The 21,789-nt window shown below is 37.4% G+C and overlaps 1 protein-coding gene across 1 annotated transcript in view; it reads right to left on the bottom strand.

The window, feature by feature from the left end:
• Positions 1–2,571: 2,571 nt before the first annotated feature.
• The window catches only part of LMBRD2 (LMBR1 domain containing 2), a 44,081-nt gene continuing 24,863 nt past the window's right edge, over positions 2,572–21,789 (bottom strand). The window contains exons 11-19 of the mRNA XM_008154827.3: positions 21,560–21,741; positions 20,465–20,598; positions 18,286–18,391; positions 17,530–17,627; positions 14,635–14,738; positions 13,044–13,090; positions 11,431–11,536; positions 8,608–8,737; positions 2,572–7,486 (exon numbers count right to left, since the gene is read on the bottom strand). Coding sequence (XP_008153049.1) covers positions 7,426–7,486; positions 8,608–8,737; positions 11,431–11,536; positions 13,044–13,090; positions 14,635–14,738; positions 17,530–17,627; positions 18,286–18,391; positions 20,465–20,598; positions 21,560–21,741 — 968 coding nt within the window. The 3' untranslated portion in view covers positions 2,572–7,425. The remainder of the gene's footprint in view (positions 7,487–8,607; positions 8,738–11,430; positions 11,537–13,043; positions 13,091–14,634; positions 14,739–17,529; positions 17,628–18,285; positions 18,392–20,464; positions 20,599–21,559; positions 21,742–21,789) is intronic.

Below are 21,789 nucleotides of genomic sequence, written 5' to 3'. Positions count from 1 at the left end.
TACCAGACCTTAAAACACTCTAATGCAGGTTCCTCCACTCCCATCTTATATAGTAACTAGAGGCCTGGCCTGTGGGGATCTGGCCGAAACCGGCTCTCAGACATCCCCTGAAGGGTCCCAGATTGCGAGAAGGCGGTTCTCGGCTTCCTCCTCTCTGGTTCCGTTTTGGGTGTGTCACCCGAGAACCACAGCTGCCACGTCATCACAGCTCGGCATCTCCTGCATTGAGCGTCTGCCCCCTGGTGGTCAGTGTGCATCATAGCTATTGGCTGGATGGTCGCTTAGGCTTTTATATATAGAGACTCTCTATGTACTTTACCTTTATTATAAAAAAGAAAGGTACATATAACAAAGCCCACACAAAAGCATGCACTGCTCAGCAATCGATTACAAAGTGAACACCTATAAACCAAGAAAGGGAACACAGGCAGCAATCCAGAAGCCCAAGGTCACCTTGATTTCTCCCACATTATCTTCTTTTGTGTTCAAGTTTTAGACTTATGACCTATTTTGAGTTAATTTTTGTGAAAGTGTTAGTCAGTGTCTAGATCTTGTTCTGGATCTGAAAGGTAAAGACTGTAGCATTAAGTCTCTCTCTCTCTTTTTTGTATGTGTTTGTCCAGTTATTCCAGCATCATTTGTTCAAAAGACTCCTTCCCCCATTGAATTGCCTTTATTCCTTTGTCAAAAATGCATTGACCATATTATGTGGGTATATTTCCTGGCTCTCTAATCTGGTCTATTGATTTATTTTTTCGCCAATCCCACACTGTCTTGATTACTATAACTTTATACTAAGTCTTGAAGTTGGGCAGTGTCAGTCCTCTGACTTCGTTCTTCTCCTTCAATGCTGTGTTGGGTCTCTGGGTCTTTTGTCTCTCCATGTAAACTTTATAATCAGTTTGTCAATATCCATTAAATAACTTTTGTAATTACATTGAATCTATAGATCAAGTAGGGAAGAACTGACATGTATTTTTTTCACGCAAAACAAAATCAAATTTAATTGGTCTGAAGTGCAAAAGTAGAATAAATTTTAAAAAGCAAAAGAAAATTGACAGAACCCAAAATGTCAAGACAGTTATGAAGGTAACGTTGAGGGTTAATCTTTAAAACTACAAGTCAAAAGTCTTGTGTGTGTGTGTGTGTGTGTGTGGTTAATAGATAACTGGCAATAAATACTTTTCTGCTGAGAGTCCATATGAAAGCAAAGTTTCAAACAAAATCTGACTAAAATAGAAAAAGTCTAGTGCTCACAAGAAGAGATGTGAGAAATACAATAGTCAAATGTTTGTGTGTTATATAAAAATAGAGCCATTTTATTCCTTTGAACTATGTTACATGTTCTTGGAAATTGAAAAAAGGGCTATGAACAATAGTATCCAATGCGTGGGGCACCATGCATGCAATGTGTGGACAGGCATTTGGGATGTCAGGGTAGCAACACGTGTCCAGGCGTGCCTGGAGCTTAGCTCTGACTTGGGAATGTATGGAGTTTCCCTGAAACCCTGGGGTCCATTCCCCTTGGTGCCTGGGCTTAGGAACAGGTTCTCGTCCTCCTCTGGAGGGGCCAGGTCCGGCATGTTGCCCCCTTTCTGGTGGTGGTCCCCTTCGGGCAGACCTGTGGACACGTCCAGGGCTGAGGGAGCAGGAGGTGGCAATGGGAACTACCTGGGGAAACAACTTACTGCCAACCAAAGAAGAAATCGCTTAAAATGGGGATGTGGTTGAGAAAATGCACATTCAGCATCTAAGAACTGACAAGCTGACAATTTTGAGTCTTGCTATCCATGAACATGGAATCTCTCCCTATTATTTAGTTGATTTCTTTCATCAGAGTTTTGTGGTTTTCCTCTATATAGCTTACATACTGTCTGTGAAATGTATACCTAAGTTTTTCATTTTAGGGGTTGTTCATGTAAATGGTATTGTGTTTCTAAATTTCAAATCCCACTTGTCCATTGCTGGTATATGGGAAAGGGATTGACTTTTGCAAAGTAACCTTGCATCCTACAAACTTGCTATAATCACTTATTAGTTCCAGGAGTATTTTTTTTTTTTTTTTGGTCAATTCTTTTGGATTTCTTACGTAGATAATCATGTCATCTGCAAACAAAGACAGTTTTATTTCTTCCTTCCAAATCTGTGTATCTTTTATTTTCTTGTCTTATTGTATTAGGTAGACTAATGTAAGTGGTATTGTATTTTATTTCAAATTTCAATTGTTCTTTTTGGTATATAGAAAAGCCTCTGTTTTCTTGCTCAGCATGACTAGGCTTTCATCCATTTTATTTATTTTTCAAACACTCAGCTTTTAGTTTTATTGATTTTTACTGTCTTCCTGTTTTCAATTTCAGTGATTTCTGCTCTCTAATTTTTATAACAATTATTTAATCTAATTATAAACACAGGATAAAGTAACATGGAATCTAAAGTATATCCTAAAACATTTATTTTATAGTATCTGTTAACAGTTTTGTAAGAAACAGAGAGTGCTTCAGTCTACTTACAAGAATTTAATCTCAAAAATGGTGTGGTATAAAATGCATAAATAATTAGCAAAACTCGTAGTAACTTGTAGAAATGTACTTTATTTCATGCAAAGCTACATAATTTTCTACATTTTAACAGCTAGTCAATTAAACATTTCAAAAAATCATTACATCACAATAAATTAAAACACTACAGAGCAATTCCAAGTCCATGAGTTTGTCAAAATATACATAGATAAGGCCCAATGTGCGAATTTACTTAGCACTTTGCAAGCTTTTCCCAAATCAATTTGAAAATGCAGTGATTATCTGCAGAGAAAAATAGTGAAATCTACAATCCACTGGCTGATTAAAGATTATTTGGCATCATGCACCAAAAATGAACATAATGAACATTTTGAAAAATTATGATCAGATACATATTTGAAAGACTTATCTTTTATTTCACCTAATCCACTGAATTGGACAATTAGCATATACTTTATTAATGCAACTCAGAAATTAGGCTTTTGGTGTACTTTGCTTGGGTACTTGCATATATTAAAAGAGACTGAAGACATGTAAGAACATCTCAAATTCACGCTGGACTACTGAACTTTAGAATACTGCCCTAAGGAAATAGGTTCTGGGCAGAAAGATTTTTTAAACTACTTAAGAGAAATATTACAATTAGTTACTTACAAAAACATTTTATAAAAATTAAATACCAGGAAGTAACAACATTGATATCAGAACTTCTTTAATGCTATAATTTATAAATATATATTAGGTTACAGTAATTTAAAAGACAGTTCCACATGTTCCCTACCTTCTAAAATAAGAAAAATTCCTCAAGCTTGTTTTCAAAATATGGACAAGAACAAATCCATTGGATTGCTTTTAAAAAATAAATACACAGTCTCTCCCCTACAATTTGGTGTAGTAAGTAGGGAAGATGCTAGCCAGCATTCTTTTGAGAAATACAGTTCAAAGCGACGAGGTTGATAAGGTTTATGTCAATTATATCAACTCTAAATGTGTCGCATAGTCAGATTAATACATTTTAACTTTACCCTTCATATGTCTGCCATAGTAAATGGTATTGTTTCTAATTTGAAATTCCACTTTACATGAACTCTCTCCCTTTTATTTTTATTCTTTTTTGTACTAAGCACAGTAAAATCTCTTTTTGCAAAAATAATTTGAGATCAAGATAACCACAAAAGAAAATATTTTCAGCAGAAAAAAGTTAATGCTCCCAGGGAGTGTGTCAAAAACCAATGACTTTTAGAATATCGATATGAAAAGAGGAACGTGCCATTATTTTTGCTTTATTCACAAACTTGAAATCATAACAAGGCTTCCATCAACCTTAATGGACAAATCTTTTGAAAATGAGAATAAAATTTAGGCAAATCAGGCTGAGCATGAAAGGAAATGGAGGTGTAAATATATTCATCCTTGTGATTTTCAGACATGGTCCATTCAAATCACAAGTATAAAACTCACAAAACTGAGCAGTGTGAATTATAATCAGAGAGTTTAGTTTTTCCTTTAAAATGGTAACCACCACACCATCAAGAACATTCCCTAAACCTATTAAACGTATAAAAAAGTGAGGTTTGCTAAGGTACATAAATGAAATTCCTTCATTAATATGCTGAAACACACTTCAGAAAACACACAGTGCCTTTCCCATCCACATTTACTTTCATTTGGGCACACAAAAGGCATAAATATAGGAACTGATAATCTAATAAATAGTAGACTCCCAAAACAAACCAACTGGTGGCATTTCTTCCCAAAGGTTGGGACTGTCAGATTCTCGGATCTGTTTTTATAACTAAAGAACCATTGACTGTTTTGATTTAGCTCTTGTGAAATGAGGGGCTCTGGCGTGATGAAATTATCCCAAAGCCCTTGTATTCATTTGGTGAGAGAACAAATTCTAATAATTAGGCTTATATCTTATTTCTTATTTTAGAAATGAGTTTTACAAAAATGCTCTATTGATAATAATACATTATTGATGGAGTAACAAAACTTAATTAGCAACTTACAGGTATTTCATGAAATTAATAGATTATTAATTATTTTCTGCAATGATTACTTTGAATTATCAGCTTACTGAATATGCTTACCTAACAATTATTTAGAAAAATAATATAGAAAATTTAATCAGATATCTATTATGTAAGAAAGACATCTGATTTCAAGAGGTAATTGCCAGAAGTAACTCTTTAAGAAAAGTACTTTGCGTGTAAAGTATATTAACTTAGTAGTAATGTTTTACAGTAGATGCCATTACATTTTAATAAGCTTCTCAAAAAAGAACTCTTTTGCACTTACTACAGATTTTTATACAAGGTGGCTTACTTAGTTCCCCAGCAATAAACTGTCTTCAGGGATTAAATCATTACTTTCTGAACTCAAATTTACCAGGTAACCTTCCTACCTGATCATATATAAAACCCTGTAAGATAAATTCTGCTTCAAAAGTTGAGTACTCTGGATCACGTAATCAAAATTATTGGGAAAATAACTCAGAAGTCATAAAGGGATCTATTGTTTATGAAGTATAATACTTTGATTATTCAAATAATAAAAAATTAATAATAAAGGAAAGCAGTACATTCCCTTACATTTTCCTATCAATTTATCTTAGGTAACTATAAGTTAAAAAATTAACCGGATAATTTCTTCTCGTTTTCTGCTTCAGCTTCTACAATCACATCTGAGTTTTATGACAAAATCTGACGAGAAACAACATTATACTTAAGAGAAATATTCCAAAGAAACCCCAAAACTAAATAATAAAACAGTACTATTTTCAGAGGACTTTTGGTGAATTTCCCAAAAGTTTCCACTTAGGGGACTTGTAGGGTTCTCTGTAATAATAAGAAACTGGATCCCTTTGTGGGGTGATCATTTCCCATCCACACCTTCAAATAGACTGGGAAGAACAGGACAGCTAACGACTGATTTTGTTTTCTTTTTAAATTCCACCCTATCAACATCAACTCAATACCCTCACAACAGCTTTGTGAGGTAGATCAGTCGATAAATAACAAGTATCGTCTTCATTTTGCAAATGAAGAAACTGAGGCAGCAAAAGGTTACATGACTTGCCCAAGGTATTCCATGGTCAATCATGAAATTACAAGCAGTATTAAATTATCTCTGCTCCTGGCCAATTTTGCTCTAACCACACTTCACAATAAAAGGCTGTGTATGTGTGATCTCAATGGACACTCTATATGACCTTCGACTGAGAGTAAAATCTACCCATTGATAATTACGTTAAAGGGCAGCTAATCTAAAAAAATCATAAAAATTGAAGAAAATTAGATAAATAAGATGATATACTACTCCTTTCAGTATCTGCATAGAACTGGGTCTTTACAAATTCACATGATAACACTAAAAGGAAAATTAAAATTAAAAATTATGATTCAGGAAAGATTAAAGAAACATATAATCATGTTATTAGAGTGACTATATAATTCATCTTCAAACTGGAATGCTCAAGAGTAAATGTGAGCACAGGACAAGTTCCACAGGACAAGACGTTTGTAACTGAGACTGCGTGGGCAAGTTCAAGTACAGTCACCACTGGGTGAACCTCAGTTAGCATGGTCCTCTAAGATGTGTGAACATTTCAGGGACATAAAAACCTCTCTGTAAACATGTTTTGCTCCACTATATTCAGTGAGTAATGTGATAATTTAAAATATAACACCTAACTCTGACTTAACCACAAAGGTTAAAAAATCAATTAATTAGCATGTTTACACCAACAAGTTATTACATATTTCCATTCTAATATATAGACATAACTCATTTTATTGCGCTATGCCTTATTGCATCCTAGAGATGTTATGGTTTTTCGGTGTTGTTGTTTTTTTACAAATTAAAGGCAATACCCTCCACCAGCAAAAACATTAGACTCACTTTACTGCTGTGGTCTGGAACCGAATCCACAATATCTCCAAGGTAGTTTTCTGTTTGCTATAAACTACAATTTGAGTGTTATTAGTAGTAATAACAGAAAATGGATTCACTTTTGCCTTTGAATAACCAGATGTTCTTTTTCAAAAAGATAAATAGGCACCTTTAAAAATTAGAGAATTTGGTGGGACTCCTTGGTAATTAAAAAACAACACTATTTACCATTAATGTGTATGCTTCTCCTTAAATGAAAAAATCAAGACTTAAATCAACATGCTCACCGAGAAAGGTGGACACTTCTCTCTGAAATGAGCATCTTTTACAAGGCATGGCAAAGCACTGACAGCTTCCAGTTACTACCAACGACTGAAGAGTTACACTTCGCCCATTACCACACACGTGCCGCGGACACCAGCATGGTCACTGAAGTACAGTCTGAGCTGTACATGCAAAGACCTCACCAAACGCATACAGAGCTGGAAAAGAACTTTTTACACCTCGTTCTATCTGGTAAGTAAGCCTTGTTTTACGACATGGGTTTTGTAAATATGGTTATCGTGGTCTTCAATTCTTTGGGAAATACAAGATTAACATATTCTTTAGAAATAGCAAAAATGTTAATCAAAATAAAGAGGTATAATATTATAGTTTGACTTAGGGCTCCCTTGGAGCTTTACATCAACTTTCCTGAAAAAAATAAATAATCTGAAACAAACTGAACTACATGTTCTCAACATATATTGATCTTTATCATGAATTAAACCCCTCCATGAATTAACTGTACTTCCAAACTAAGGCAGACACTTCAGGAATGGTATGCAATAAATTCTATTAGAAAAGATGATACTCTATTCAATGGAGAATGAACTATGATTACTAAGATGTGACTGATCTTCAGTGTCTTTTTTTATCACTGGGAGTACAGTGTACATTTTAGGGTACACAGAAATTCATAAAGACTGAACTGACTGACTTGGGTCAGTTATTCCATTAATTCTTTCAGACTTCAAACATCATCAAATATTCTGCTGCGAGACATCGAGAGGTATCGTCCACCAGGCTGATACCTGAAAGGTGGATAAAAATATGATCTGAGATAAAAATAATAAAGGAGCAGAGAAAAAACAAGGACACATTCAAAGGAAGTGGCTACATAATTTGTAAGCACTGTAATATCTATTCAGTAGCTGAAAGTAGAAACCTATTTTCCAAGGATATTGTCCCAAAGGGATTTACTTAGTTATAAATCAATGAACAACTATCTGTTTAGAGCCTAGAATGCATTGACTCACAGGCTGAGAGATGTAAAAGGAAAGGGGTGGAGAGATGTAAAACACATTATGGAACTTAAAGCATTTAATAACCACTCTTGAATGTTGAATATAAATAGAATATATTTGCTATTTATAGGCAATAGTATAGCAAATATCTTCAATGCATATGATATTTTGTTTTTGTCTATTTCCACATAGTATCATGGCTAAAAGCACAGTCCGTAGCCAGAGTCCTGGGGTTTGGATACCTGACTTTGCCATTTACAAGCTGTGTGACGCTGGGTAAGTTACTGAGCCTCTCTGGGTTCAAATCCAATTGGATTTATAACCATAAGATACAATATCATTATAAAAGTGCTTAGAATAGTGTCTGACACCCAGTCATAGTGAGGAGGCTGTTGTTAAATATGATAAATTTCATAAATGAGATTGTCAGAAATAGACATTGTTAAGATTCTCTTACTATCAATGTGTAATGTCATTAGCAGTTTATTAAGATTTCAGTTACTAGCACTGGATGCTATAATTTTAAAAACAGAAAAGCATTAGAAGGTATAAGAAGGCATCAAAGGTTGCTTAATATGCTTTTAAAAATATTTTTATTGATTTCAGAGAGGAGAGGAAGAGACATAAAAACATCAATGATGTTGATCATTGATCAGCTGCCTCCTGCATGCCCCGTACTGGGGATCAAGCTCACAACCCTGGGCATGTGCCTTGACCAGGAATCAAACCACGATCTCCTGCTTCATGGGTCAACTCTCAACCACTGAGCAACACTGGCTGGGCTTAATATGCTTTTTTTTTAGTAGTAAAGATGAACATTTTCCTTATGTTTATTTATCTCATCAGGCCAGTATGTTACTAAGAGTTCAGCGACACGCTAGAGCCAACATGACACAGCTAGAACTTACCTTCCTGATTCAGATTCAAGAGGATCATCAGTAAATGCTTCTGCATTAAAATCCAAAGGTTCTACATCTTGCAGGAGTTCTATTCGATCCCTTTCAGTCCTATTATTGGCCCTCGTATATTTAGATGCTGCTGCAGAAGAAGAAAAAAGAATATGTTTATTTTTCTATTGTCTTTATGGGTCACAGTCTATGAACTCACAGAAAGAAAAGTCAAGATTATAAAAGATCTTGATTTTGATTGTGACAACTGGATTAGGAAATGATATCTACACGGTTCCTTATAATCAGATTCAAACGATAAATAATATGATAGAAAACAAGGAAAAATTCACCCTTATCGCTAATCTAAGCTCAGAAGCAGCTACAGTGCAAAGACTTAATTACTATGAATGAGTTAATATTTAACAATAGTATCATAACAGTAAAATTATTCATAATCAAATCAAGTTTCAGTTGGTTTTACAGGGGCTGCTACATCTCATTTCTTGGCTAAGATTTTCTTTAAGGTATACTCAACTCCAGCTCTTTTTTTTTATTTTTTATTGAATTTACTGGGGTGACATTGGTTAATAAAATTATACTGGTTTCAGGTATACAATTCTACAATACATCATCTTATATTGTATTGTGTGTTACTTGACTTGGGGTGGTAAAAACACAAACACTCAACTCCAGCTCTTTAAGAAAGGCCTGAACTATGTAATTTTATTAACTGATGTCACTCCAGTAAATTCAATAAAAAAAGAAGAAAAAAGAAAAAAAAAAAGGCCCTGAATCTTTTCCCCAATAGGCAAGAGTTTAGGGCAGCAATGTCCAACCAATGAAATGCAAGCCCCATATTAGCTTTTAATTATTCTAGTAGCTACATTAAAGAAGTAAAATGGAATAGGGGAAATTAATTTTAATATATTTAATTTAACCAAATATATCCAAAATATTATCATTCATCATGGAGCACCAGCCACATTGCAAATGCTCGACAGTCACATGTGACTACTGGTTCCATCCTGGTCGGCACAGACCTAGAGCACTAACTCTCCATCCTGCATGGATGGGTTTTCTTCACTAACCATCTAAACTGTCACAACGTAGCTCTGAGCAGCCCAAGAGCTTCAAAACAACTTACGATAGAGTTCTTTTTTACCATATCTTCCATTTTTGTCATCTTGGACGCAACCCTTCATCTTTTCTCTCATTCATTCAGCAAATCCTGGTTGCCTACCACAGGCCAGGGTCTCTCTAACTCATCACCTCTTCTCTTAACCTCTTAACCATTCTCCCACACTCTCAGATCCTTCCACTGCTGACTCCTATTCCATGGTAAGCAAGCTTCCAAATTTTTTTGTAAAATCCTCCCTCTATTCCTAGCTTTACCTAAACTTTAGCTCTTCCCTCTTCCTTCTACCCTAAGTGTCCTTCAAATCCATCCTTTCCTCTTTATCTCCAGGGTCTCTGCTCATTAGGGTCCCAATATCTCTGTAGCCTCCCCTCTTATCAGGCTCCTCATACTTAGGCTCTACTCAGAGAAAAACTTGCATTTCCCCAAAGGTTCTCTCCTGTCACTCATTAGTCCTTCTGCCTAAAGCACCTTCACCTGGCTAAGCACTATTCACTTGTGAACACTCAGTTAGTACTTCTTTATCACAGAAATCCTTTCTCAATAGAGAATTTCTCCCACCTCCTGAGCTGAGTTCCCTCAGCATCTCCCCCCAAAAACGGTGCTGGTTCTGCACAAACACAGGCTTCCCGCCACCTTTCCAGGGGCAGATGGTAGCAGATGGTAGGATTAAGGACGTAGGGAGGTTTCTTTATTCAACCCACTGACAAATGTCCCTGCCTGGCATCAGCCCCTCAATACATTATGAGCAGCTGGGAAAGTGCCCGACATATATGGGCCAGTCAGTAAACTATTATAAACATGACTGAATTGAGGCTTAACTCTACTAATAGGAAAGTAAAGAAAAACATTTAGCCTGGCTGGCATGGCTCAGTGATGGAGCATCGATCTATGAACCAGGAGGTCAAGGTTCGATTCCCAGAGTGGGGCGTGCAGGAGGCAGCCAATCAATGATCGTCTCATCATTGATTTTTCTATCTCTCTCCCTCTCCCTTCCTCTCTGAAATCAATAAAAACTATTTTGAAAATAGAAACAAACAAAAAAAATATCTAGGTAAATAATAGAAATCAGTATCTGCCTAGACCAGTGGTTGGCAAACTGCGGCTCTGTTGACTAATGAGTTTGCCGACCACTGACCTAGACTCTCGATTCCAATAATTACAGGCTGTTGTTGTTCCTTGTGATTAAGCCCCTATCCCAGTGGTTGGCAAACTCAATAGTCAACAGAGCAGCAAACTGCAGCTCGAGAGCCGCAGTTTGCCAACCACTGGCTTAGACTATGCCTGGGATAAGTACTGTTATTTAGGGTAGTACAATTACAACTGCTCGTCTATAGTCCAGATGTCCCTTCCTCCTACCAGAATGCACATTTGAGGTTCCCTGCCTCTGATACACTAGGGCAGGGGTCCTCAAACTTTTTAAACAGGGGGCCAGTTCACTGTCCCTCAGACCGCTGGAGGGCCGGACTATAGTTTAAAAAAAACTATGAACAAATTCCTATGCACACTGCACATATCTTATTTTGAAGTAAAAAAACAAAACGGCAAAAACACCCGCATGTGGACCGCGGGCCGTAGTTTGAGGACGCCTGGCCTAGGGGATGAAAACCGAAAGTCACTGCAGAAGCACATTCTGAACAGATGCCATCGTCCGCAGTCTACGCAGGCAAGCACAAGAAAAAACACGCAGACAATAAACTACTCACATCGGGTCGTACTCATTTCTGAAAAATTTGACTCTTTGGGGTCAATATGAACATTTCTGTTTCTAGTGGAATCTTCTCTATTGTGTCCATATCGTTCTTTCCATTCCTAGGAAAGAAACACAGGTGAACATGTAACAAAAGAACGCACAGGCAGAAAATATAATTTAATTATTTTCATCAGAAGTTCACCACATAATCAGTATATCTAGCATAGTGCCTTTAAAAATCATAGGTCAATAATTTTTCTTATCTCTATATAATTTTAATAGCTTCCAAACTTTTACAAATGAGATTTATAGATATATTTGCTAGCTATGATTATTGTGTTATTTTTTTTTTTAAATATATTTTATTGATTTTTTACAGAGAGGAAGAGAGAGGAATAGAGAGGTAGAAACATCGATGATAGAGAAACATCGATCAGCTGCCTCTTGCACACTCCCTACTGGGGATGTGCCCGCAACCAAGGTACATTCCCTTGACCGGAATCGTACCTGGGACCTTTCAGTCCGCAGACCAACGCTCTATCCACTGAGCCAAACCGGTTTCGGCTATTGTGTTATTTAATTCTTCTATCTAAAATGTTAAAACAATATTACACCTACAACAAACTTACCTTGACAATGTAGAAGTTATGAGAACTCCTAATAACTAATGAGATGTTAACAAAATTTTCTTCACCCTGAATTAACTACAAATTTAGAGCCTCTAAACACGTTTGATAGCAAAATTAAAGTTGTAAGCCAAGATAATTAGATAATGGCTCCACATGGCATTGTGTGTGGTCTGGATGTCACTAAAACCATAGTAACTAGGAATCTACTCTTTAAATTCTTAGATTTGAAAGGGCCGTGAGCGGTCACCTAATTCAACCTCCCATGCAGTACAGGGCTTCATTCTAAAGTGGCCATGCAGATGCTTCCGGCCCTCCTCCTGGGTGACATGAGATGTCTATGCATGATCACTCCTGGTAAACATGGAAATTCTCAGAGGGGAACTCCACCTCCAGTAACTGCCACTCTGGTTCTAGTCATGACTCCGAAATAAAGCACAAGTCTCCTTCCTCACGACACACACTCAGCACGGAAGTCAACCAGCATGTCTCCGCCTGCACCCCTCCAGCGCAGACACACCTATGTGCTGAAAATCTGTCCTGAGTGGGACTAGGTTTTCTCATTTTTTGCCTTTTCACTCTCCAGGAGGAGGTTAATTAGCCTCAGCAAACAGAAGACTGAAGAACAGTTAGAGAGGGATAAAATTAGTGTCGTACTATGAAGTGTATAATTTTAAATCGGTCAAAATTACTTTCATAGTAAGACTGCATGAATGCATTCATTCATTTAATAAAAAAGTATTTACTGAGCACCTACCTTATTCAAGACACTGCTAGATGTTGGACATGAACTTATCACTGATGACTTGTTAAAACATGTCTGACAGGGCACCTAGCATGTATATCTGAAACTAGTAAAATTACCTTTCTTTAAAAATGTATCTTACGTCTTTTCTAACTATTCTCTGGTCTCTAGCCCATTATTCTAAATCAGTATGATTTTTTTTAATATTTCACATCAATGTTTAGGTTACAGCAATTTAATAAGTACTGTACTTACTCTTCTTCGATTTTCACCTTCTTCTTGCCTTTGCCTTTTTCTCTTCTCTAGAGAAGAAAAGTAATTTCAAATTTGGTATAACATGACTTAGTTAGATGTAGAGTAATTAAGTAAAAGTATCAGGTTATGACCAATTTCCTTTAAAGTACTACAAAGTCAAAGGTAAAAGGTTACGATGGAAAGGGCCTGAGAGATCACCTAACTCCACAGAGAGCACCTTCCTCTTGCTGGAGGTAGCTCTTTAGGCTTTCCAGTCTCAGTGAGAAAGAGTTCTTCTCCATGGGGACTGGAAATCTGCTCCTCTGAAACTTCTCTTTTCTTTATGTCCTATCTTCTAAATTAAGTTCATAATTCTTTCTGCACAAGAGTCTTTAATCTTATTCTCTTACTAGAGGTCCGGTGCACGAATTCATGCATGGGTGGGGTCCGGCCAGCCTGCCCTGATTAGGGCCCATAAGGCCTGGACTCGCTGCGGGGAGGAGCCGAGGGAGGTTGGCTGCAGGCCCTGCCCCTGATCGGGGCCCAATCAGGGCTGGGCCAGCCGGGCAGGGGAGGAGGGACTGTGGGAGATCAGCAGGCTGGTGGGGGGAAGAGTGATCGGGGGCGGGGCAGGCCAGGGGGAGGGGCCACAGGCAGTTGGCCAGCAGGCCCTGCCCCTAATTGGGATGGGGGGGGGGTGCGATTGGGGCCACAGTGCACGCCAAAGCAACTGCTCGTTCCAGTGTTCCAGTTGCTTGGCTTTTATATATATAGATGGCTAATTATTCAGTGGTTGGTTGTTGTTGTTTTTCTTTTTCCCATAAGATATGCTTTACAGACTCTTAATTCTGTCCTCTAAATACCTTCTGATTTACCATTCTTACTCTTGAAAGTCTCACCCAGGACTGGATATGATCCTCCAGATGTGGTCTAATTAATGTCAAAAGTAATAGAGCCATTACATTAACTAGACACCCCTTCCTATGAGGGCATGGAAGGCTTCCCCAGCTTATTTTAGAGCCGCAGCAAATTCTGGCTTACATTTAACTAGTGAGCACATAAAAGCCCAGACCCAAGTGGGGAGAGTACCACTGTCCCAAAACTTAAGTTTTGTTTTTCTTTTTTCCTATCCTATCATCACTTGAACATCAGGGAACTTGATGCATTCAGTTTTGAGATTAGATTCTAGAAGAGGGCCATGTATTCTAAGAGGTTGGTAATGATCATCCACCACATTCTAAAAACCATCCTTGGAATGAATGATTCCTATTCAGGCTGAAGCTGATGATTTTTAAATTAATAAGCTTTATAGATGTACTAAACTTGCATATCTGTCTCAAAGCAAACCCAAAAATGACTCCAACAGTGTACAAGGGCATTTTTTAGCTGCAGACATACTACATAATTTCTACTGCAAAATTTCCTAAAGACAGATGAGAAATCATTTATGTTTTCTAATTATTTTTACTATGAAGACTTTATGTAGGTTTTTAGCTAAAAATATTAATTTGCAATTTCCCAAGATAGGATAAATATTATAAATTAACAAACATTAATTCTGCATTTGGAGTCTTGTACTCTTCCTCCATTTATTTAAAAAGACAAATCTTACCTCGCCTGATTAATTCTTTTCCTTCATCAACTAAGTCTGAGGTCATATCATTATCTCCCATGAACTGCTGGAAACCAAGTAGATTCAAACAACGAGTTCCCAAACTAATAAAAAAAAAAAGGAGATTTTAAAAAAGCATTATTTCACAGTGTAACTGTTTATATAAACTATTTTTTTAGTGCTGTCACCCTCAAAGAAGCCCATGCTTTATTATTAATTATCACAGCAAGTTACACAGAGTTTCATTTGTCATTTAGAAGTACTTACTTCCCTTTCTAAGGAGCTTATATGTCCAGTAGTCCACTGACTAGGGTATGCCACATACCCAGATTTCTTAAGAAAACAAAGTCAGTTAGGCCATTAGCATATGTTAAGAAAAGTATTATAAAAGGATGCTAAACAATAACTATAGTATAAAAGCAATTTATTACTTTCTTATATTCAAACAGCAACTTTAATACTACTGATTCCTTATATTTAAGATTTTATAGTTGAAAAAGCACTATCCCACCCATCTATTACTTGACACATATCATAACCTAATAAGGTAAGAAGAGATGCTACTCTGACCAAAATAGCTACTAACATGAGAAGAAATAATCTGTTCATCACAAGCTCTAATATTCCATTAATCGTTTTAGAAACTTTTTAAGTGACTAAGCATATAATCAACTTAGTTCTGGACAGCCAAAGGATGATTGCTTTCTTCCTTTAATACATGATTTTCATAGTATAAACCCAAGTCTTTTCTACCTAACAGCAAAAACTCAAAACAATAGATTTATTACCAGTTCATATTAACTGTTATTTTAAATTATGGAAAGGTACACTATAGATGGTTTTAAAAATCCAATGGAGAATTTATTTCACACAATATTGTCTATTTACTCATTATCCTAATGTTAGTAGATATGTATTATCTGAATAACCTTATAATGGTATTGGAAGATTTAAGTAAAAAGTCATGGGATGAAACTTATTTTTGTTAGAAAAGCAAACTGACTAACATCAATAAAACATTTTTCAAAAAGCAGCACCTCTGGTATGTCATGGAGCATTTAATCAGTGAAGAGGGTAGACAGAGTACAGGATGAGGGCACCTGACATGTGGAAGTAGGGCAGACAGTGCTAGAAGCCAAGCACACCTGTCCTTTGACTCCTTTTGAGTCTTACCCCTGAGAGTCTATCACTTCTGCTAACCCTATGAAACGAGCAGCCCGTGTACTGCCCAGCCTTACACGTGCTGCCAGATTGCAATCGCTCTTCATCTGACCTTTTGGGCTGGTTATGATCTGAAGCATCTAGAAACCCAGGGATGACTGTGGGGAAAGCCCTAAGACCAATTTACATTACTGGTCAGAAGCTGAGCATGGGGTGTTTTATAAGCTACTAGTGGCCCGGTGCACGAATTCGTGTACATGGAAAGGAAATTAATTAGAAGACATATTTTAATATCGCTTTTAACCCTTTCTCTATAATAGAAGTGTCAACCAAATTCATGATCGACAATGAAACACACGTGTGCAATTGGCGCCAGCAAGAGGTTTATATGTATCACACATGCACGAGTCAACTTAGACTTTTATAGATACAGGATAAACTTGCTTAATTAGACCCGCTTTCTGATTTAGCTAAATTTTTTCCAGCCCAGTGAAGCACCCCAACTTCTCTTTCAGCTAATTGTTAGCAACACAGCAGTAAATATCAACACGAAGCAGATTGTTATTGTAGATCATGCAGGGAGAACAAAGGGTAAAATATTAAACTGCAGCAGTGTTTGACTATATTCTGCGCAGTGAGAAAACCTGAAGTCAATTTCAAGGTCCACCATTTCTTACTTCTTTTCAGTAGGGTCAAGTTTCTAAGCTTTCTAAATCTCTGTTTTCCAGCTAATGAAAAGAAAATAGGATTCCACCGAGTCTACTATCTACCTACTCCAGGACTTCTGTGAGGTTCAAATGAGATGAGGAACGGGAAAACGCTTCACAGACATTTGGTTAAAGTGTAAATGTTGCCACCTGGCTATAAAGCAAGTCGTGTTCCTGGGCTAAAGAAACTGCAAGGAGGCTAGTCGCTAGGGAGAGGAAGCTGGGCGTTGCTACATGATGTCATCACCTGAATGGACACTTAGCATATTAGCCTTTTATATATATAGACTAGAGGCCCGGCGCACAAAATCGTGCGTGGGTACCGTCCCTAGGCCTAGCCTGCAATCAGGGCCATCTTCCCCGGCTGCTGGCAGCTGGCCAGGCCCCCTGCCACCACCCACCCCGGTTCTCCGTTCGCCATCGGTGATGGGAGCCTGCCTGCCAGGGGGGAAGGGACCGAGAGGTCGGTTGTTCCCAGCCGCTCGCCAGCCCCACTCCTGCAGGTCACCCTCTAAGTGTGGGATGACCAGTGGGGCGGGGGCATTGGCCTAATGCCACCCGCATCCCCCGCCACCCACCCCCAGGTCCTCGTTCGTCATTGGGCGATGAGAGCCTGCCAGCTGGGGAAAGGGACCAAGAGGTGGTCAGTGCACCTCACAGGGACTGGTCCAACGGCATTCTGGTTGTTCTGCCGTTATGGTCGCTGGGCTTTTATTATATAGATACATGGCTAACAGTGTCGAAGGCCAGGACTTCAAGTTAACACTCTGTAATTAATCCTATCACTTTGTAGCCTAAGTATTTGTAATGAATAACTCTACCTCTCTTTTCCTGAAAATATCTTCAGAGAAAAAGCCTTACTTCATCACTCAAGCTATCCCTTTAAACTATTCCCAGCATCCCCAAAGCCACAATAAAACAAACAACCAGAACCCAAGCAATAAGTATTTAAAAGAGTTGTAAGAAGAAAGGATACCCAGATAAGGCTAAGAGTATGTGGGAAAATAAACGATGTTAAGTTTCTTACCTAAAATAAGTAGCAATGCAGAGAATGACCACCAGCATAGGATAATATATATAGAATCCATCTGCAATGAAGGATAAAACTTTCATGGAACCCATAATCTGAAAAGAAAGAAAAAGTAGAAAAAAGTAAGTTAAATTAGTACATAGTAGACCCCTGATATTTTATTTTTTCTGTCATTAGCGTTCTATAAATAAACATGGGCTTTTGAAAAAGTATAAATAAAGCACTAAATGAACTGATTTTTAAATTCTTATCACAAGAAAAGAAACTGTTACTGAGGTGATGAATGTTAACTAAATTGACTGTGTAATCATTTCACAATATATGTATATTTCAAATCATGATGTTGTACAACTTGAACTAATACAATGTCATATGCTGATTATATCTTAATTTGCTTACTTAAAAAGGTTTTCCTCTAAAGAAAGTTAATATTTTATAAGTATTACTGAATATTATCATATACATTAAGACTAGAGATATAAAAGTCACTATTATTATAGGTCAAGTCTATTAATACTACCAGCTAGATGAGCTATGTAAACCAGAAAACACTTTTTTATAATAAAAGAAAGCAAAATCACTTTCATCCAGTCATTAGTAATTATATATATATAACCTTTAAAAGACAGTTTTAGTTATTTTTAAAAGATCCAAATAATGCTTTAGAACTTTTCTGAATTAAAAAATTTTCTCAGTAATAACATCCCATATAGATAATGAATCTAAAGAACTCTGCTTGCTGACCATACTTACAGATGTGTAAGCAGTTGGTTGTGTATTCTGGTGAGAGATGGAGGAATCCATATGGGTCAAGCCCAAGAAATTAAGACATAAAGGAGGAGTCAAACGGCAAAATAACCTGCAATATGCATTTATAAACAGAAAATATAAAAATAAAGCAGCAAAATACACTTTATATTATATTGAAATGTATTGAGAACATTTCAGATCATTGTAACTATTACTTTCATCTATCTGTATTATATGTATTTTGAATTATTAAAGTGAAACTCCCTTACTTACTCGGAAGACTTTCTGAAAATACTATTAATCACATCTTCCTTAAAAACATCAACACCTACAAGGCAAAACTCCAGTCTCAGCTGCCTGCTTGGGTGGTGTTTGCCACTGCTTTATCCCAAGAACTGGTGAAGGGCCTTTGGATGCACCTCTTCCAAGTCTACCACCTGTGCAATCTCTCAGCTCCTCGACGAGGACGGTAACATCCTCAAGGTGGACCTGCTCACTACCTGGAAGATCGGAAGCTGTATCAAAGTACGCCACTCTGGTAACTTAGGTATGAGGAACTGTTATCGAGTTCAAGCTGTCCAGATAAAAAGAGAACCGTACAGAACTACAGAGTTGAAGAGAGGAGAGAGGAAAATGAAGGGAGAGAGAGTGAAGGGATTGAGAAGTACAGATTGGCAGTTACAGAACAGTCACAGCGATGTAAAGCACAGCACGGGGAAGAGAGTCAATAATGTAATAACTATATGTGGGGGCCAGGCTGGTACTTGAAATATCAGGGGGACTACTCTGTAGAGTACACGATTACCTAACCAGTATGCTATATATCTAAAACGAATACAGAATAATACTGAATGTAAACTGTAGCTGAAAAAAAGAGAGGTAATATGAGGAATGTGATGATAAAATATAGTGTCCCCAAAAATGTATACACACACTTTCAGAATTATAAAGGCAGTATTTATTAAAATACATTTCATTTTCAAAATTGAGCTATCAGCTGTTAAAGTGTACAGGCAGTCCTCAGGTTATGTCGGACTTGACATACGTCGTTTTGTGGTTACGTCGCCATCTCCCATTTATTTATATATAAAAGAAAATTCTGTCATTTCGACGTCTGTACATATGTGCTTTATTTTTTTTTATTATTTACTGTATTTACCACAAGGAAAGGTCAGGAATTGTTCTTTCTTTTAAATTTTTTTTACTGTTTCACTTCATTACTGCTGTGTCTGTGCTTCATGTGAGTGACGTAGGTGCTTATGTAGGTGGGTTCTGACTTATGGTGAAAATCGCTTACGTCGCACCGTCGGAACAGATCTCCCATGTAACCCGAGGACCTACTGTATATACTTTTTTTTTTTTTGGGGGGGGTCACCCTGTAGTTGTGGTTATAGGAATCTACACACACACACAAACACACACGAATAAAGGATTAAAAAATAGTGAGAATTAAATAAGGTCTGTTGTCTAGTTAATAGTAATGTATCAATGTAAATTTCCTGGTTTTGATATGTAGAACAGCTATAGAAAACATCCTCACTGGGGAAAGCTGGGGGAAGGTTGATAGAACTCTTTGTATTATATTTGCAAGTTCCTATGAGTTTATAATTATTTGGGTAAAAAAGGTTAACAAAAGTCTTAGAGATGCTTTGTATATGGATTCCTCTGCAAACCTGCCTCGTCCAGCCCTTATAAATATCCAATGTAATTAATTTAACAACATGGACGAATAATAGATTGGGCAACCTAGCCCACGCTGAAGCTCTCTCTCAAAACTCTTGCTAAATTTCTTGGCAAAAATTATTCCCGTTGGGTTTTCTCAGTCCTCTACACTTCAGTTTGAGGCCAGTGAATCTCAGAATACCCCCTAGGTCTGATTTAGTCTCTAAACTCTCTCATGCTCCTATTTTTTACTAATCTATTTATGGAATCTCTAATTGGTAAATCCAGGTTCACTATGTCTTTCTTTTTCATCCTAATCTAGCATCCCCATTTTAACCTGAACCTTCAAGCAGTGTTTAGCTAGCAATCAACAAATATCTAATTAATACTTAAACCTAATCAATTACCTCAGAGAAATACAGGTGTCAGTGGAAAACCCATAAACAAGAAAGAAAAGAGATCTTAATAAGGATGTATGCCATAGCGACATTTCCCTTGTTTCTAAATACAATCTACTTACATGCCACTGAAAAGAAGGCTGTACGCATCGGTCTGGTGATGTGAAGCCAAGTAATAATAGTTAAACACTCGAATCCTGAACACAGTAGAATAAACACAGATACTTAGGAAGAAGATGGAAAGGAAGCAAGCAATCTGAAAACAAAAAACAAAAACAGATTAAGACCCAGGGACTTTATACCCTGTCACAGCCTTATCCTTTACTTCTGGCTAACATTTGACATTCTAAAATTTAAATACTGTACCAAATTTTTTTAAATATATTTTTATTGATTACAGAGAGGAAGAGAGAGAAATATCAATGATGAGAGAGAATCATTGATCGGCTGCCTCTTGCGCGCCCCCTACTGGGGATCGAGCCCCGCAACCCAGGCATGTGCCCTTGAACGAAATCGAACCAGGGACCTTTCAGTCCGTAGGCCAACGCTCTATCCACTTGAGCCAAAACAGCTACGACTACTGTAACAGATTGCTTTTAGCTATTTAATAAAATGAAAGTATGCAAAAAACTCTACATCTCAACCATTTTCACATTTTATCCTTAAATTTCAAACCCACCTCCTGAAGTGAGCCTGCTCTCCCATTCCCTGGGCCAGTGGTCAGCAAACTCATTAGTCAACAGAGCCAAATATCAACAGTACAACGATTGAAATTCCTTTTGAGAGCCAAATTTTTTAAACTTAAACTTCTTATAACGCCACTTCTTCAAAATAGACTCGTCCAGGCCATGGTATTTTGTGGAAGAGCCACACTCAAGGGGCCAAAGAGCTGCAGGTGGCTCGTGAGCCGCAGTTTGCTGACCACGGCCCTGGGCAACTCCTCACATGACGACTATAAGTTACGTGGCTTCGCTGGCATAAAAAGAAAGCAAGTATCCCCAAAAGAGTATTTTGCACTATTTTGTATCTTTTCACCTGTCCTCAGATACAGCTGTTGGTTTTTATAGTCTGGGTAAATTGATGAAGCTCTTTTTTGGAAATGTAAATAAATAACTTCGCTATTTTCATTATTGCTAGAAGAAATATATGGAGAAAAGATGCTACAGTTAAGGGTTAGACTATGAATGGACACCTATTAATAACAGGTAGGAACTGACCTCGATATAAATATAATTGTACGTTTTTTCAGCCAGCTGTATGAAGACTGCAAAGAGGGATAAGACAGGCGTAGTGCTGAAGAACGTGCACTCTGACCACACGACGATCACAGAGAAGACAGACAAAACCACAGCCAGGATTCTGTAAAACCATGGTCGCAGGAGACACTCCCAGTACCACTCTGGAAGAGAAAAGGAGAAAGTTACTAGGGAAACCATAAAGGAGTAAT

The sequence above is a fragment of the Eptesicus fuscus genome, chromosome 4, assembly GCF_027574615.1.
Source record: "Eptesicus fuscus isolate TK198812 chromosome 4, DD_ASM_mEF_20220401, whole genome shotgun sequence".
In the NCBI taxonomy this organism is placed as follows: domain Eukaryota; kingdom Metazoa; phylum Chordata; class Mammalia; order Chiroptera; family Vespertilionidae; genus Eptesicus; species Eptesicus fuscus.
Note: the sequence above shows the minus strand (reverse complement) of the source record. Positions and strands in the feature narration are given on the sequence as shown.